The sequence below is a fragment of the Pteropus medius genome, unplaced genomic scaffold, assembly GCF_902729225.1.
Source record: "Pteropus medius unplaced genomic scaffold, Ma_sr-lr_union100, whole genome shotgun sequence".
Lineage (NCBI taxonomy): Eukaryota > Metazoa > Chordata > Mammalia > Chiroptera > Pteropodidae > Pteropus > Pteropus medius.
In genome coordinates this window covers 12928242-12948264 of record NW_024346062.1, presented here as the reverse complement: position 1 = coordinate 12948264, position 20023 = coordinate 12928242, and the positions used below count along the sequence as shown (strand labels likewise).

Genomic DNA, 20023 nt, shown 5'->3' with positions numbered 1-20023 from the left:
CTTTAGACTCTTCTGAAATGGAAGTCAGTATGTAAATGTGCAACATGACGACATTATTATTCTAGCTTCCTGGCTGCTTTCAGCAAGCACTGACTGCCACATGAGGTCTCAAGTGTTCTGGCACAGTACACAAGTGTTCAAAAGAAGTTAAAGTAATGAAATTGGATCTACATTTCCATAGACATTCAAGCTGGCATGGAGGAATGGAGTCATGGAATCAGGATTGGATGGTCTCCACCAAACAGCCTAGGCAAGTGCCTGTGATGCCAGGCTACTAAGCAGAATTTTCAATCGTGAAAGGCCACCACTGTTTCTTCCTCTGGGTCTAAAATTACAAAATGTGCACACTTCCCCAGGCTCACACCACTCTCTGGGTGCTTTATGCTCAATCCCCATCCACCTGTTCCTGGAGCACACCAGCTTTGCTTAAATCCAGGACAAGTTTTAAAATGAAGAATTAAGTACAAAGAGGGGAAAAATGTTTAGATTCAACCCTAATACAGCATATGCGACTATATTATGAAGTCTGTGACTATTATTCTAAAGAAGGGGACCAGGCTTGATGTGTGTCTCATCTATCCAAGGTAATATTCAGGGAGCGTCTACTTAACGGATTTCAGTTGACCTTCTCGTTTTTTTGCAGTTTTCATTGCTCACAGGTCTTCTCATGTGCCCAGCATTCTCTGCTGTTGAAATATCTGGAGCCAAGACCAAACATTAAGTGTGTGGGTGGTATTGTCAAAAATCTGGGTCTGCTGACTCCAAGGTCAGTGCAGATTCTGGATTTGGTCATTCCGAGATGTGACCTTTACAGTTTTCTTGGCCGAAATGTTTGTTCACAAGGGCATGAGCAACAGAATTTGAGTCTCATGCTTTGCAGCCACCTTTGTACTAGCACAGGACCATGATGCTGGCTACTCTTCCTCCTCCACCTCCCTTCATATCTTGAAATTCTCATGGGCTCTGTGTATCCATTTATATTTATGTTTATATAAAAATATATGTGTGTGTGTGTGTGTGTGTATGCAGACATGAAGTTTATTTAAGTTTAAAAGTGTAAGAAGGACAATTCAAAGAATTCAAGCACTGAAAAATACCATTACTCATACAGAACCTCTCTTTATTATATTTTAGGACAGTGAAAAAAAGGGATTTATAAATAAAATCTATGCCATCCAGGAGGTATGCATCAGTGTCCAGAACATCCTAGATGAAGTGGCTTCCTTTGGCGAAAGGATAAAGAAGTAAGTGATGCTGATATGTGAGTTCTGGCCATCTGTGGGACAGTGTCCATTTGTTTCTCAGAGGGTGAAATGCCACATTCTTTTGGCAGGGGACACTCCTTCTGGGTGATCTATTGCTTGGTTTCATCATTGTTTACTTTGTTTCTGCCAGACTTTGGTTTTACGAAAGTTCTGTCAATTTCCTTCCTGAAATTTAGAACATATTGGTTGGAAAGAAGTCATACTTGTAGCTTTGAAGAAATAACACCGTCCTAAATTTTAGCACATTTTCACAGTGAAAGACTTTGTTCTTTAACAGAACATGGAATTGTGATAGAAAGATATAAACCAAGCAAAATTAGAATTTCAGGTAATCAAGACACCCTACATTTTATTATTGGTTAAGTTATAGTTTCATCAAGTACTCTAAAATTTTAAAAAATCATATATAGCATCCTGTAAAAATATTCTTTCAAATTTGTATATTTAATTAGCTGAGATCATTATAGATGAAATAAACTAATGCTATCATTTAAAAATGCAAACTTTTATAATTTTAAAAAGAATTTCCTTTCCTTAATTTTCTAAAATAAGGAAATATAGCTTCATTGAGATCTAATGCAAAATTAAGAAACTTACAATCTTAATTTTATTACTTGTGTTTTACTTAAAATAATTTTATTCACTAATACTTTTTAAAACAACTGTTTAATTATAAAAACAATAAGGTGATTTACAGTTGATTATCAGTAAAAAAAATATACTACTAAACTGAAAAAATTGGCCTACATAATGACTGCTAAATGGTCTATTTACAAGGGGGCGTTGTACATCCAGATAAGCCTACATTTTCCTAGTTTCATATATCTATTGTTTATTTTTCATAAACAAAAGTGTTCTGTAGATGTAGATCCTTGCATAGAATTTGAAAGTGGTAAATTATTTAAACTATAGGTGCGAGTCATTCATCTAGTGCTTTTTATGTTTCAAGGGATAATGAATTTTATTTTGTATAATTTTTGTTTAATACATTTCCACATACGCATAGATGCTGAGTTTCCACTTTCTCATACTAGACAGAACAACCACTTTCTCCCAAGTGAGCCTGTAAGCAACCTTCAGTCTCAGACTTCTGAAGATTGATTCCCACTTTTTCTTCTTCTCTATGTTTTTCCTATCTCTAAGGATGTTCTCCACACCCTCCCTATTCACAGAAGCACAGGGTAAAGTCCTAAATGGGGCATTTCCCTACTGACTGTTGTCCTTTTTCTGAAGTACACTGGGTGTTGCTACCTGACAGAAGCAGCTAATTTATACCAGAAGATCCTGGATCAGCTCTGAGGTCAGGCTAGTGATGCCTGAGGAGAAGAGGCATCTTTGTAACTCTGGGTGGTAGGAGACCTCAGAACAGGTGCTTGGCTGGAAAACATCATGTCCAGTTGAAGGATATGACCAGATCCTGGCTGTGGACCAGCGTTGGGGAAAACTGCATTTTATAGAACTTTCCATAGGTAAAGACAGAGATATAGATATAAGTACAGGCTGACGTATAGGAACATGGCATAGGATCTAGTCTTGTAGGAGCCATCTTTTCTGCACAACAATTTTTTGAATACTGAAAAAGAGAAATTCCCCTGGGGTCACATAGGATAAAATTTATCCAGAAAGCAGATTCAGAAGGAATCTTTAAGTACAAGTGAAAAGCCTCTATAATTACCACATCTTGTTACTATTTAATCATTCCAGAACTTTCTTGAACTGCGTCTCTTTGTGGGGGGAGGGGGAGATCATATTCTAGATTTAGTTCTATAATGCATTGTAGAAAGAGAAAAGGGCAATCTTTCCCCCCTGACATTAGCTACACTGGTAAGGATTCTTTGACATTTATCCTTCCAAGAAGAGAGAGAACACAGGGAACCCTTCAGTGAGGCTGCCCAGAAGGGTTTTCTAAGAGCCAGTGCCCTCGTACATGGAATGGTGTGATGGATGGCTCTGAGCTAAGCCGCAGGAAAGCAAGCAGACCCTCAGCCTTCTGTTCTCTCCATAAGTGGGCAGAAGCAAGGGAAGCACAGGTGCCAGCAAGGGAGGGAATTCATGATCCTTTACCTGGCAATAGCTATAGGACGCTCACTCTGGCTATGGGAGGATAAAGACAAAGACAGAAAAGCCAGACCCTAAGAATTAGTGAAAACAAGACAACCAGATGGATCCAACTTTGGCTCTTTTACTAAAACAAAACAAAAAACCCAAAAAACATTTTTAGGGAACATTTGACCTAGAGAGAAGTAAAAAGCAAGCCATATGCCACAAAGCTAAGGAATAATTTCTGTGTTATGTTGAGGCACAGTACAGGGAAGAAAACATCTTAATAGTCATCCTTTAGTGGATGAAAAACTGCCCTGGACAAACGTTACCCCAAGTGAACATAATGTTCATTACCAGGAAGTTAAAATAAAAAATACTAACATTTATCTACATCATGTACAATTTCATATTTTCCTGAAGTGTCTTGGGGCCTTTCTAAGTTATAAGAAATGCCGATTGCTGATGTGTTCATTTCTCATTCAGTACTTTCAACTGGACCGTCCCATTCTTAAGCTGGCTGGCTATTGTAGCCCTCTGTATGTTCACAGTCATCCTGTACTTCATTCCATTGAGATACATTGTCCTTGTCTGGGGTAAGTAAAGCCTTTTTTTAAACTGTCTTAGCTGCTAAAAACAAACTATTTTTAAGGGATGAGTTATACTGTCAGTAGTTCCCTATATTTATGGTCATGAAGCTACTCCATGATGAAAAGAGACAGGTTGGTTAAAAATCGCAACAGTATAAAGATTTAGGTCTACCTGCAAAATGCATTTTTCTTATCTGGCACCATAAGCTCCATCATACTATAAACATAGTTGTACAGATTCTTCATATATCAAAGTGTAGCTTCGTCTAGATATGACTCTGATTTACTTTCACTACTTATATGTAAACAGAGGCATTTCAACCCATATGGTACATTTAAGACAATATGCTTTTGTGCTGTGGTGCTTTATCTTGTGGAAGTGTCTGTAAACAGGTACTATATATGGCCGCCTGTTTAAGAGGTCACCTTTAGGATACAGGAAAAGAATCCTTGGCATTGACAGACCGCTTAAGAACAAGAAACCTGCTTTATGTGTATGAAATAAGAATGCTTCTGCAAAAACCCTCTTTAAACGTGATATTTCGGAGTCTTAATATTTAATGCACTTATGCTGCATGCCAACAGTTCCCAAGTACCTAGACTCTATTGAGGTGGTAGTTTCAGCATTCTTCATAGTTTTGTGGGGTTTTTTTCCCCTTATCTGACAAAATTCTTGGTTTAGAAAATTTAATTCTCAGTCTCCATGATTACATATAAAACTATGACATTAATTATATATATATCTTTTTTGTTTTTATATATATATCTCAAAATAATTATATATATTTTTGTTTGTTTATGTGTGCGCGCGCGCGCGCGCGCACACACACACACACACATCTATATCTCTCAAAATAAACAAGACTGGGTAGAAGTAGAATTCTCTACTTGCCCCTGGCCTGCATACACCTAAGATAGTTAAACCCATACAAAATGCAAAGAACCAAAATGGGTCTTAATTCCAGAAAACATGTGCTTACACTAAAGCAAAGAGAACAAAACGTCCTATTCTCGTCTTTTTAAGGCGTTAAAGAAATATGCTGGAACAAAATGAGAAGGGTTGATGTCTTCAAGCCCTCTGGTTTAAAAATTCCTATCTTCCTATTCTTTTTGGCCTATCTTGTCATATTGTGAGTGAGAGCTTTTGAACCCCTTACCCTCACTGTCATTACCTTTACATCTTAGGGAGAGAGGATGGGGGGAATAGTGATTATTTTATACTTTCTTTATTTTATAGTTTAAAGAAATGGTTTCAACTAAGACAGTACTTTCACTGTACTAGGGCATTTTCGTGTTGTTTCTCTATTGTATATTCAAGCCCTGATTTTTCTTTCCTTCCTCTGATGTTTAAAACAGATGCTGTTTTATTGAAGGAATTAGGGTAAGGCATTAGATGTGACTGTTTATTACCTCTAACCTACCTGGGTTCAGACCTGCCATCTCAGTTATGATAGGAGGTAAATCTGATTTCATTTCCCCAGGTTCTCAGAAACTGGATCCCATGGTGGACATCTGGCTATGTCACCTGGGGTAGCCTTACTGGCTAGCTGTCTTAAACATAATTTTTAGAGAACGTGTTTAGGCCTCTTGTTTCATCCAATAAAGTAAAACAAGAACAGTGTTCCTTTAGTGGTAGGTGACTGATGAAATATCAACCAGAATTACAAGATGGGTTTCACGCAAGAACACAAAAACCAAAATTATGATTGCAGAAGAAAATTTTCTGCTGAACTCCCTGAAGAAGAGACAAGATGCTCTAGTTTATGACCCAGTTTTTACCAGTCTGTTGATTTCATATAAAGCTGTTATATATTTTTATATGTATCTCCTTGGTCATTTAAGTGCAATATACATTTAAGAGAACAGACTTATCCCATTGTAATTCTACATTATAAAACAGAATATGTAGAATAGATACTTCTAGTTTTATACAATATTTTGACATTTCTGTCTCATTAAATTGTTTGCATAATGGCTCCAATTTCATCTGCATTTGCCCCTTATCCGTATTTGCTCTTCAGGTAGTACAGAGGATTAACTGTTGAATAATGTAGCATGGGTAGATATTGCTCATCTCTAACGGTTCTTGGCTGTTCTAATCTAAGAAGTGATCCAAGTAAGTCAATCACGGCAGCATCTTTTGCAAGCATTAAATGTAAATTTCTTGTAATTTAAAAGGAAAATTGGTTTCTAAAAATCTCAATGCCAGAGATGTAGAAATGGAAACATTTTTATTTTATGATAGAACTTTTAAGATTTACTCTTTTAGCAACTTTCAAATATGTAATAGAGTACTATTAACAATAGTCACCATGCTGTTCATTACATCTCCATAACTAGAAATTTGTACCTTTTGACCTCCTCCACCTACCACTTTGGTAATCACCAATCTGTTCTCTATATCTTTTTTTGTTTGTTTTTTAAATTCCATGTGCAAATAAGATCATACCATATTTGGTTTTTTGACTTAAGTCACTTAAGACAATACTGTCAAGGTCCATCCATACAGACACAAGTCTCTCTCTCTCTCTCTCTATATATATGGAATATATATGAATGGATAAAGAAAATGTGATATGTATATGGAACATATACATATATCACATTTATATATGGTATATACATATATATATATATCTCTCTCACATTTTCTTTATCCATTCATCCAGTGGTGGACACTTTGGTTTCCAAGTCTTGGCTATTATAAATAATGCTGAAAGAACATGGGGATGCAAATATCTTTTCGAGTTACTGTTTTCTTCAGATAAATACCCAGAAGTGAAATTGCTTGATATGGTAGTTCCATTTTTAATTTTTTTGAGGACCCTCCATGCTATTTTTCATAGTGGCTGTACGAATTTACATTCTCACCTAAGAGTGCACGAAGATTCCTTTTTTCACATCCTCGCCAACACTTTTTTCTTGTCTTTTTTGTAACAGCCATTCTAACAGTTGTGAGGTGATATGTCCTTATAGTTTTGATCTGCATTTCCCTTAGTAATGAGCATATTTTTATGTACCTGTTAGCCATCTGTATCTCTTTTTTGTAAAAATGTTTGTTCAGATTTTCTGTCCATTTTTAATTGTCTGTTTTACTGCTATTGAGTTGTTTGAGTTCTTTATACATTTTGGATGTCAGCCCCTAATAAGATACTTGGTTTGTAAGTATTTTCTCCCATTCAGTAGGTTGCCTTTTCATTGTTTATGGTTTCCTTTGTTGTGCAGACACATTTTAATTTGATGTAGCCCAACCGGTTTATTTTTGCTTTTGGTGTCAAGGAGCTTACCACCTAAGAGTTTTATGGTTTCAGGTCTTAAAGTCAAGTCTATAATCCATTTGCAGTTGCTTTACGCATTTGGTGTAGGATAGTGATCCAGTTTCATTCTTTTGCATGTGGCTGTCCAGTTTTCCACCATTTATTGAAGAGACTGTCCTTTCCCCCATTGTTTATTCATGGCTTTAGGATTAGCAAATGAATCTTTCACATAAAGGCTCGGTTTTTTTCAAACAATTGTTTCTGTGCAGTGCCTGGGGATGGGTGAATCTGCCTGAATCCTTTAAGAGCCCTCTCTCAGTACTTATGGCCCTTGGGTCTTGTCGACCCAAGCCCAGGTAGTTTTCAAAGCCAGATATTTTGGAGTTTGTCTCTCAGGTGCAAGTCTTAAAAGTTGGGGTGCCTAATATGCGGTATGAACTCTTTGCTCCTCAGGAAGAAGCTCTCGGTTTGTTTCCTCCCACTTGTGGGTCACCATGCCAGGAGTAGGGTTTATGGCTAGAATGCATTTCAGCCTCTCCTACCTACTTTGCTATGGCTTTTTCCACATTTGCCTGATGTGAAGGATTTGCTCAGTTAGTTTTCAGATCTTTTTTTTAGCAGAAATTGTTCCATGTGTAGCTATAGGAGGTAAATTCAGGCTCTTCCTACATCACTGTCTTGAACTACCTTCAAGAAGTAAATCCAGACATAAAACCAGGGCACCAGATTTGTGTAAAAGCTCCCTTTGGGAAGATATGGTGCTCTGGAGTATGGCAGAGGGATGGCGTGATGATGGTGCCAACTGACTGGAGCAAGGCACATGGACAGCACACAGATGGTGACTGCTGGGAAAGAAAAAAAAGGTGCTGCCAGCTGGAAATAGGCAGATAAGTCAAAGCCCATCCCTGGAAAGCACCCCAGCAGGCCCCTGACTGTGTGTCAAATCAGATGCCCGTCTCTTAGGACTATGTTCCAAGACAAACAAATGAGCCTCTGCCACACAAAGTCTGGGTGTCCCTCGATAGGCTGCTTCTATACTGGGCCCTGGGGCAGGTGAGTACAAGTGCATGAGCCCTTTAAGAACTATTTCTCAGACTGCTACAGTCTTGTGGGTCTCGTGGATCTCGTGAATGTGTGTCCTATTGGTTTTCAAAAGTAAGTATTTTCAGAAAAATAGACCAATTTTGAGAGCGCAGAAATAAACCCAAACATATATGGTGAAGTAATATTTGACAAGGGAGCCAAAAATACTTAATGGGGAAAAAACAGTCTCTGCAGGAAATGGTGCTAGGAAAACTGGATGGTCATAGGTAGGAGAATGAAACTTGATCGCTATCTTATGCCACTCACAAAAAAAAAATAACTCAAAATGAATTATATTTAAATATGAGACTGGAAACCATGAAACTTCTAGAAGAGAACAGGAAAAAAGTTCATTGACATGGGTCCTGGTAATGATTTGGAATCACACCTACAGCAAAAGCAATGATAAAATGGTAGGACTATATCAAACTCAAAAGCTTTTGCACAGCAAAAGAAACCATCAACAGAGTGAAAAGACAACCTGTGGAATAGGAAGAAATATTTGCAAACCATAAATCTGATAAGTGGTTAGTATCCAAAATGTATAAAGAACTCATACGACTCAATAGCAAAAAACCTGAATAGACATTTTTCTGAAAGAGATATACAAATGGCCACAGGTACATGAAAAGGTGTTCAACAACACTAGTCATGAGAGAGATGCAAATTAAAACCACAGTGAGATATCACTTTACACAGTCAGAATGGATGTTGTCACAATGACAAGAAATAACAAATGCTAGTATAGATATGGAGAAAAGTGCACTGTTGGTGGATTGTAAATTGGTACAGCCACTATGGAAAACCGTATGGAAGTTCTTCAAAAAATTAAAAAGGGAGCTATCATATAATCTAGTCATTCCACTTCCAATGGAAATGAACACACTAACTTGAAAAAATATCTGCCCACCCCCATGTTCATAGCATCATTTACAATAGCCAAAAAAATGGAAACAACCTATCAATGGATAAAGTAGTATATATGTGTGTGTGTGTGTGTGTATGTATATTTTTCAGCCATACAAAATGAGGAAATCCTCGCATCTGTGACAATATTGGATGGACCTTGAAGGCATTTTGCTAAGTGAAATAAATCAGAAAGACATACTTGTATGAGCTCACATATCTAAAAAAGAACAAAAAAGACGTCTGGTTAAGATGTCAGAGTTAGTAAACCTGTACTCCTCCTCCTATGACTACATCCAAATTACAAATAAATTGTAGAACAACCATCATTGAGAACCACCTAAAGATTGGCTGAACAGAACAATATCCTATAACTAAGGATATAAAGAAGCCACGATGAGACTGGTAGGATGGGTGGAGATGCAGAATGTGCAGGTCCCACACTCACGGTATGGTGATAAAGAATCAGGAGGTATATCTCAGCTGAGGAGGTCTTCTCTGAGGAGGGAGGGGTCCAACCCCCACACCTGGCTCCCCAGCCTGGGGTACCAGTACCCGGAAGGAGTGCTCATAACATCTGGCTGTGGAAACCAGTAGAGAGTGCATCTAGGTAAGATGGATAGTAAACTGTCCATCTAGTAAACTGTCATCACTCTTACTTTTTTGGATATGTCTCCTCAGACAAGGTAAACAAAAGAAAAAATAAACAAATGGGACTATATCAAATGAGTTTTTGCACTGGAAAGGAAACCATCAACAAAACAAAAACAATGTACTTAAGGAGTTATATCCAAAATATATAAGGAACTATTACAAATTAACAGCCCCCCCACCAAAAAAAAAAAAAATCTGATTAAAAAATGGGCAGAGGGCCTGAATAGACATTTCTCCAAAAAGGACATACAGATAGCCAACAGAGATATGAAGACATTCAAGGTCACTATTCATCAGAGAAATGCAAATGAAAACCACAAGGAGATATCAAATCACCCCTGTCAGAATGGCTATCAATAAATCCACAAGTGTTGGCAAGGATGTGGAGAAAAGGCAACCCTCGTGCACAGTTAGTGGGACTGTAAATTGGTGCAGCCACTATGGAAAACAGTTTGGAGGTTCCTCAAAAAATTAAAAATAGAACTACCATTTGACCCAACAATTCCACTTCTGGGTATTTATCCAAAGAAATCCAAAATACTAATTCAGAAAGAAATGTTCACTGCAGTGTTATTTACAATAGCCAAGATATGGTAGCTACCCGAGTGTCAATAGATAAAAAGAGAAGCTATGGTACATATATACAACAGAATATTACTCAGCCATAAAACAGAATAAAATCTTGCCATTTGTGAAAACATGGAGGGTTATTATACTAAGTGAAGTAAGTAACTTATATGTACAATCTTAAAACCAAAATAAACAACAGAAACAAACTCATAAGATATAGAACAAACTGCATATTGCCAGATGGGAAGGGGTTTAGGCAGATGGGTGAAAAGGTGAAGAGATGAAGCACAAACTAGCAGTTATAAAGTCACGGGGCCATAAAGTATAGCTTAAGGAATAGAGTCAATAATATTGTAATGACTACGTATGGTGTCAGATGGGTCCAAGACTCATCGGGGTGCTCACTTCTGAAGTTACATAAATGTCTAATCGCTATGTTGTACACCCGAAACTAATATAATGTATGTCAACTGTATTAAAAAAAAACACCAAACGAAAAACAGATATTTGTGGCTATCAGAGGAAGGCAGTGGTACACACAAACATCAGTTACAAAGTAAGTACCAGGATGTGATGTACAACATGATGGCTAGTTAACACTGCTGTCTGTCACACAGGAAAGTTAAGAGAACAGATCCTAAGTGTTCTCATCACAAAAAATTTTTTTTCTTTCCTTTTTGCCTCTATGTGAGATGACTATGGTGGTAATCATTTCACAATATATGTAAATCAAACCATGGTGTACACCTTAAGCTTATATAGTGAAGAATGCCAATTATTCTCAATAAGACAAAAAAGATGTTTTGGGGGGCTTATCCCTCAAGTGTAAGTCTTAAAAGTTGGGGGTGCCTGATGTGGGGTTCAAATCCTTTGCTCCTCAAGGAGCTCTGGATTTGGAGTTCCCGCCAGACTGTGGTTGCTGCACTGGGGCTGGGCTTTGTTGCAAGACTGGGTCCTGGCCTCTCCTACCTGCTTCAGTGTAGGCCTTCTCTTACTTGCCTGATGTGCAGTCATCACTCAGCCAGGTTCTAGAGTGTTTTCAGAGAAAATTGTTCCATAAACAGCTGTAGATGTGGTCTGTTCAAGGGAGGAGATAGTTTTAGGATCCTTTTATAGTGCTATCTTCAAAGTTTTTTTTTTTTTTTTTTTTAAGCTGGTGGTAAATCCTTTCTTATTTTAGGTCTTTAAAACATAAAATCAAGGTCATGTTTCTTTTAAACATTTAGCTTGCAAAATAGCAATACCCCCACATACCACACACAACTAAAAAAAAAAAAAGTACCTTTTGAAAAAGAGAAAACCAGTAAATTAGACTTCTTGCCTTAAAAACAAACCCAATCCAAAATGTAGGGAGACAAGTTTCAACACAGATGGAACACTAAAGCAAAGCTTCTAACTACTGTAACACTGAAGGGGAAAGCAAGATAGGGTCATTTGCTCATTCTTGCTATGTGCTTTTTGTTTCCCAGATAGAAAGTCTTTTTTCTGTGAAGGAAGCTGCTAAAGTAAGAGAGAAAAAAAAAACCAGCCATTGAGTTGGGAAGGAGGGAGGAAGGGGACTAAAGAAGGAAAGAGGACAGGAAGTAAGGCGGGGGAGAAAACTGGGGTTACTGATTCATTCAGTCAAGGCTAAAGGGGCTCAAGCTAGATTTTCAAATTACTTCAATACTTTTGCCAGAAATGTATTTCTATAATTCCAAACTTTGGGGATTACAATAATGTTTGATCTATTTTTCAGGCATCAATAAATTTACAAAAAAGCTACGGTGTCCCTATGCAATCGATAACAATGAACTACTTGACTTCCTTTCTAGAGTCCCTTCAGATATACAAGTGGTATGTAGATGTCATTATTATTACTACTATTTTAGTGTAGCACTGGTTTTTAACTTTTATATTCTTTTAATTTCAAAGGTTTTAGAAGAGACAGGTCAAGTTAATAAAGCCTGTAGCAGATTTTGCCACTCAGAAATTTAGCCCACTTGGGGTGCTAACCAAGAACTTATAGATAAGAATGGAGCATGAGGGGGCGGGGGATATTTCAAAAAGAACCTGCCAGAGCTGTCAGGGACAATCCTCCTCCCAGGAAGGTTCCACTGGAATCTGTGAAGGGAGGAAATAGGAAATATTAAATGATAAAAGCAAAGTGTGCCATTTTGCATAATTTGCACAAATTAAGTGAGTTTTAAAGATGCATATTTTGGAGATCAGTGGTGGGGGAATGAAGACTGGGATACATCTCAATCTTTTTAAATACTTTGATGTTAATGCCATTAATCAACTATTTTCAGTGTAAAATGAGAAATATTTTTATCAAAATCTTGAAGGTGGGTTACAGTGATACCTTTTTCCTTTGTTTCAGTTGAGTTTTTGATTTGGTATCAGACATGAGTGGGGTGGATGGAGATTAAGCCTATATTATACAAACAATAAATTGCAAAGAACTGTTATCTGTCCCTTCAGAATAAATGGAGATGGTTTTGTTTTCAGTGTAATGTCTTACGGACAGTGAAGACCCCAGTCTGTTACCAGAGTTCTCATCAGAGCTCTCATGTAGTTTCTGGCAGGATTTCCCTTCAGACTCTTACTGTATCATTCTATTGTTCTCTGCAGCTAGGATGCAGATCTCATACAGCTTCTAGAGTGAGCACTTCTTCCCCCTTAAGCAGTCTTTCATTTCTTTGCTTTTCCTTCCTTTGCCAGAAAGTAGCCACCTGACCAGTCTTTCTCTGAACTCTGTTTAAACAGGTGCAATACCAAGAACTGAAACCAGATCCCTCTCATAGCCCATGTAAAAGGAAGAAAAACAATCTTGGCTAGCTAGCTCCCGGCACTGAGAAGACCAGCATCTGTTTGGGAAGATAAAAGAAAAAGCCTTCAAGCCTCAGCAGTGTTTCCTTTCTTTCTGCTTTTTATTTATTTTGCCTTTTTATCGTGGTGAAGAGAATTTGTAAATAGTGTACAAGGACATTTGTCTTTGAAAATGTACTTCCATTTACAGAATCAATTTGATAAAGGTTTAGTTATTGCTGTGTGAAAGCCTTGTTAGGTGTGACTAATAATGTAACACATTGGAACAACATATGTAAGAATGGTTAACACTGGGAAATACAAACTTCTCTAATTACAAGTGGAAGGGGCAGATCAGATTAAGTGCTTAGCTATGCTCTGATTAAATCTACGTAAAATGTAAATGTCCATTTGATTTTAGTTTTTTTTTTAATGTGATTTTTTTATCTGAAAGTAATCCATTACAATTTTCTATGTTTTATACATTTCAAAAGGGAGGGGGAGTCCCAAAACGTGAATAATGGAACAGGTGCATTTCAATTTAACATAAATTCTGACTTCAGATCCCAATGTTTATTCCTGAGCAAATAATTTAGGCATGACTAGGCTGATTTTCAGCTAATGAGTAAAAGTACATTCACCCCTCAAAACAATCTTCTACACTCTAAAAACCTACAAAGAAAACTTCCAGACCTTCTATCATTCCATCTAAAACCTTAAATCTCTACAGGATTACACATAAATACTGCCAGGTTTATAAATGATTGCCTATCTGAATTTTTATACCTACTATTTTAATTTGTACCAACTGAGCAAATTAGCAAAATTTCAGTAGTCAAACATACTAGCAAACTAAATCCACATTGCTTTTGGTGTCAGATTACACCTCTGTGAATCTAAAAATATTTAATACTCAAGTGTTCTCAGAGAAAAGTATCTGCTTTCTCATTAGGTTACTCAAATGCTTTAATGCCTACTAGGATTTTTGTTATTAATGTGAATTTTAATGTAGAGGAGAATGCAATGTGCTAAGTGACATGCCAGTGTTTCATTACATTCATTTATAGAAATAATCATTCTTGATAATATGAATGCATGAAAACTTATTTTGTAAAATAAACTGCTTATGGGGAAGGGGAGTTTGCCTTTAAAAATGTTTCACTACTTACTATAGAATCTATACTTAAAAATCGCATTCTCAAGATTTATGGTAGTTTTTGTACCTAACTCCCTGTTATATCAAGGGAGCATACCTCTGGAAAGAGAGAATTTGGTGAGAATGTCTTACACTTCCCCAGACTTGGTAGGGGATTAAGCTTGGTTGAAATTGCTACAATGTTTTGCACTATTTTATTAATAATATACTGGGATAGAGTGAAGGTGGGGGTTATGCTGGAAAATGTAGAAAAACCAGAAGCAAGAAATATATATTTCACTCTAGACTCTTTAAAATAAATTTAATCTCATCAAAGCTGATTTTTAAAGTATTTTTATTTTAAAGCTATGTTGTTAAATACTATTTCTTATGATAGAACTATTTTAATCTGTTTATACACTATGGTTGAAAGAATGCCAATTAAATTCCCTTTCTACAGAAAGGCTTTGACCTCAATATGCTCTATTTAGTGCATCATGTTTGTAATGACATGCTTATATCCACATACCGTCACTGTTTCTTGCTAAGATGTAATATTCCATGAAGTTAATGTAACTACAGAAAGTTTGATAGGATAATTTGTTTGAAATAACTTCTGATTACATCTTGTCTGAGATTTATGTTCCACGCCGACAGTGTCTACTCAAATGTCTACAGGCCTGATATTCTATAACCTCATGTACCTAATAGATAGTAACCATTAACAGATGGCTTATTTCTGTTTCGTTCTATGAAGTTTCACATGTTTAGTTCGATGGTAATGTTGACTATACATTCACTGCATTAAATACAAAAAAAAACCCTTTTCTAAGTATAATCAGTACTCTTTCTTTTTTTAGTGGTTGAGAGAGGAGTAATGGACGATTGTGTGTATAATCTTATTAATGACACTTCTCTTAAACTCATGTTTGGTTTGGACAAACAAGGCTTTCCCTGAAACCTTTTGACTGTTGTAGAAAACTTAATACCTTAAAAGGCGTGACTATCCAATGAGGCTGATGAGTAAGAACTATCCTGAGACATGAAAATGATATTCAGAGGGCTCTTCATTGCTTTTAAGAAACAACTAAATTCACAGGTTGAAAACAAGAGGCTAGCTAATAGAATTTTAACTATTTCTTTCTCCTGTGTGAGGGGTTTACAAATCTATTTAACTTTAGTTTTGAGAGATTTGCCATGTAAGTATTTCAAGATACTTTACTTAACAGGCTGGAAGTCTAATACCTATTTGGACTGCTAAATACAGTAGTCACATGAACTGCTAAATATATTCCTTAGTATCTTAGTAAATTCATTGAAGGTCATTCATATTCTAAACTATGATAATTCATAAGAAATGCATATCTTAAAATTTTTTCATCTATAAAAAGAACTTAGTACTTCTTGTTCATTTTGGTACTGTTCCACAGACTCAAACTGATAGATTCTGTAGGGATTCCAAATTATTTTTGAAGCATTCCATGCACAAGGAAGATCTGAAATGATTTCTTTAAATGCCTTTGTGTTGTACTATAGTTCTTGAGTAACTATCCTGTCATAAGCAACAGTTAAACCAATGATAGTATATTAAAATCAAATCTGGAACCAAAGTATAGGGAGAGCAAAATTTAATTGACATATTTCTTAAAGTATCTTTTACAGAATTTTATCCTATATTTAAAAGTGAATATTCAATAATAAACTCTCTTATCCAGGGACTATATTAACACCCCCACCCCCTCATTTTGATCTCAATATCCAAATGACCCTAATGCTCTTGTATTATCGAGTCATATTCAGAGGCTTTAATTTCAGTTTATACATTTGTTAAAATGTACCCAAATGTTTATTTTTGAGTTTTGTACTTAGCATTACAAAGAAACCAAAAAATATATATATAAGGTAGTTGATGCTCCAGAAATACAAGACAGGCACCATTATACTTCTTACAAAAGCCTCAGGTATTAAATTAATGCATATTTAAATTCTGAGACTTTAAATGTCAACTGTAAGCGTGTGTGTGTGTGTGTGTGTGTGTGTATGTGTACAGATGCCTATTAATTTGTTTGATTAGAGTATCTAGAATCAGCCTTTCTAATTGCTCAGTCAAGTATGAATTAAAACCACATAAAAAATAATGTAATGAATACTTACAATAGTGTTGTTCCTTTCAATTATAATTCTCTTTCCCAGGATGACTGGTATAACTCACTGAAAGAAAAAAAAAAACTTTTGGTTACCTCTTACACCTCAGTTTCTACATTTGTACAGTGGCATTCACATCATAAGACTTATTACTACAGCTGAATCTCTGAGATTTTAGAAATATCAAGGAAAGTCTCCCATTATGTAAGACTATCATGCAATTAACCATTAAATGCCCAAAGTGGTTACATGCTATAAGAACAACACTGTGAAAGGTTTGCTAAAATTTAATTATATCTGCTTTTCCAAGGGGATTTGGGTTAAGCGCAAACAAAATAAAAATAAAAAATCATCAAATATGTAATTAGTCTCAAATGAGTTTTAATTTATTTGGATCTTCCTTCACATTCTAAACTAACAACAAAAATGTGTTCTATGCACAAGCAATAGTTTTGTAGATAGGTTTTTTAATTTACATTATGGTTGTGTCTCCAAATGGCACTGAAAAATTATGAGACTCCGTTTTGAAAAAAGTAACCAAATGGCACTGCTCTAGTAAATTAACAGTGTTACTCTATTAAATTGAAAGCTTTGTATTAAGACAGAAATAGTTATGAAAGTAGCTTGCCAAAATTTTTTCAGTTTGTAGTAAAATAAAATTGCAACATATTTCTCCCCTGCTATAGATTCTTCAATATTCCTTCCAAAGAGAAAAGGAGTGACCAACCTCAGTTAATGAACAAACCTGCAGACCATCTCTTATTTTCTTGGGAGGAATGCATCTGAGGAGATCTTGAGAACTGGCTGAGTGGGGTTGTTGCTGCTGCTAGTGAGGCAAGATGGTAACAGAGGCTCAGTTCCATTTTCTGCTCAAAGACAAGCTTCAAAATGACGAGTCAACTTGAGGCATTTAATTTTGCCACAGTTCAAATGGTAACAAGTTTAAGGGAAATATTAACTGCATAAAGTTCATACCTGGCCCCAACCATTTAATTGTCTCTGGATTACTGGAGAAACACCTGCAATTAACAGTCGAGAGAAATTATAGAGACAGCTGGACCATAGAATAAAGGTGAGGGGAAGGAAATGCTAATATTTGTCCCAACTTCAGAGATCTTTTAATAAAGCTATTCAGAGAACTGGGAACTCCATCATTTCCACAAACCATTCTTCCTTTATACAGCAGTAATTATAACTAAGTCAAAATGTAACTTGAAAATAATTTATTGGTGTCAAGAACTAATCAACTTTTAGAAAAATCTAATGAAGATTTAAGTGTCTATTTTCGATTATACAGAGGGATAACGTTTGTGATTTGTTGTCTTTGTTGTATAAAGGAGGTAACTAACCTAAGTTCTGATTAAACCTTACACAATGGCTTACCTACTACTTCTCTTTTCCTGAAACACTTACAAACTTCGGATTCCATTAACACAGAGACCTAGCAAGCCATAGCAGATTTTTCTGAAGCACATGGGAACCCACCTGGGAAAGCTAACATAATATGAATATTTGGAATAGTTTAAAACAGGTCAATGTGGTGTTCTATTTACGTAAAGCTGAACACTATTGTTTGAATTTCTCTGTATGAAATAAAATGCATTTTTAGATATAACAGAAAAACTTTTTTTTTGGATGGGGTATCACAAAACGTCCAGCACTTGAAAACCAAGTATCAGGCACACTAACTCTTGTGGGTTGGGGTACCAGGTACACAGCATCCATTCATGTGGCACTATGATGAAAACACAAAGAACACACATGTACTTACTTGATCTCCCACGACATCCCATGACTGTGACACAACCCTGACAGGCAGGTGAGAAATCTCCTCCCCAAAACACATTGAATTGATACTCTCCAGCATACTATCTATAGTTGTGATGTAGGTATGCAATGTATTTATATAAAACAACTGCTAAAACATTGTGTTCTTTTGAATCATACTACTTAAAACAGGACATTACAAGAAGCCATTTTCCTGGCCTTCACAGAAGAGGTGCAAAATAACACGATCTGGAGAACAGTGTTAACAGACCTTGACTCGGACTTCTCTCAATAGATGGCTGACTGCTTGTATCTGCATTAATATTGTAAATAATAAGATCTACATTAAGTGAATTTTTTCCATATCTGTGATGATAGAAGAAAAATTGCTCCAAAAGCATTTAAGGAACATTTTAGTTTCTCAGTTTTTTGGTGTTGAATATGAAAAAAACAAAATACCAGAGAACTTCAAGTTCTGTGAATACTTCTACACAAGGTATCCGCATAAAGTTTAACTTTTAGCAATTTAAGAATCCACTAAAGTAATGACCCCACCCAACATGGAGAGGCAGTACTTAGAAGGGGCTTAATTGACTGAAGGATATCAATGACATTGTAAGCCAGATTCACTCTCAGAAGGATGGGTAGATAGTGTAAGTGTATTATTTGAGATCTGCATTAGCTGAAACTATGTTTACTTTAATCCTACCTTGAAAAAAAGGCATATTTTAAAATATTTTTAATATTTTAAAAATATTTAATATAAAAAATTGTATTTAAATTTCTATTTAAAAAATCCAGGAGATACCAGTTTAAATAAGCCAACTTTAGAAAATTTCAAGACAGATGCTTATCAGGAGCATTACTTTTAAAAAATAATTTGGCTACTGGTATTATAAACAAATATAAATCACATTACAAATAAACTTGGAGAAGTGAAAATATTCAAAACTATATCACAAATACAACCACTATGAGCAATGTATTTGCTTACAATTCTTTCTCCTATGTAATTTTAGAGAAAATTTTAATTTAAATAGTTCTTATTTTTCTAAAGAACTACAATTAAGTCAATAAAAATGGCACTGAGGGAACCAGTTCAGCCACTCTTTATAAATGGCTTTCGAACTCCCTTTAAGTCCATTATCATAATTGAGTATGACCTTAAAAGTATTTTGAAAAGAAGAGTGAAAGAACTGAAATCATGGGAAAATATGAAATCTAGATTTGCCTAACCTTCAAAAGACCCCGAATTGCCAAAGCCATCCTGAGAAAAAAGAATGAGAACTTTAAATTATACTACAAAGCAACAATAATCAAAACAGCATGGTATTGACAGAAAAACACATATGGACCAGAGGAATAGAATCAAAAGTCCAAAAGTAAACGCATGTTTATATAGGCAAATAATTTTCGACAAAAAAGCCAAAAACATACAATGGAGAAAGGAAAGCCTCTTCAATAAATGGTGCTGGGAAAACTGGAAAGCCACCTGCGAAAAAATGAAACTAGACTGTTGTCTATCATAACACACCAAAATTAACTCAAAATGGATTCAAGATCTGAATATAAAAACTGAAACAATAAATTGCATAGAGGAAAACATAAGAACTAAACTCAAGAACCTTGGACTTAGAGGATTTTATGAATTTGACCTCAAAGGCAAGGGAAGTAAAAGCAAAAATAAATGAATGGGACTACATCAAACTAAAAAGCTTCTGCATAACAAAAGAAACCGTTAATAAGGTAAAGAGACAATCATCTGAATGGAAAAATACATTTGTAAGCAATGCCTCTGATAAGGGCATAATATCCAAATTA

The 20023-nt window shown here is 35.8% G+C and overlaps 1 protein-coding gene and 1 long non-coding RNA gene across 20 annotated transcripts in view; one reads left to right on the top strand and one right to left on the bottom strand.

Annotated features, from left to right (window-relative positions):
• The window catches only part of MCTP1 (multiple C2 and transmembrane domain containing 1), a 447851-nt gene extending 432723 nt beyond the window's left edge, over nt 1-15128 (top strand). For 12 of the 19 annotated variants that reach the window (XM_039875110.1, XM_039875096.1, XM_039875111.1 and 9 more), the window contains 4 exons: nt 1135-1244; nt 3792-3901; nt 12104-12201; nt 13114-15123. In XM_039875110.1, the coding sequence (XP_039731044.1) occupies nt 1135-1244; nt 3792-3901; nt 12104-12201; nt 13114-13185 (390 nt within the window). In that variant the 3' untranslated portion in view covers nt 13186-15123. Of the gene's footprint in view, nt 1-1134; nt 1245-3791; nt 3902-12103; nt 12202-13113 lie in introns of all 19 variants that reach the window. The other 7 variants (XM_039875108.1, XM_039875112.1, XM_039875106.1 and 4 more) reach the window with 3 other exon arrangements.
• On the bottom strand, nt 1095-12104 carry LOC120612546 (uncharacterized). The gene is made up of 2 exons (XR_005655481.1): nt 11335-12104; nt 1095-1430 (listed from the first exon to the last, which is right to left on the bottom strand). It is a non-coding gene; the product is annotated as an uncharacterized LOC120612546 (long non-coding RNA).
• Nucleotides 15129-20023: the final 4895 nt, after the last annotated feature.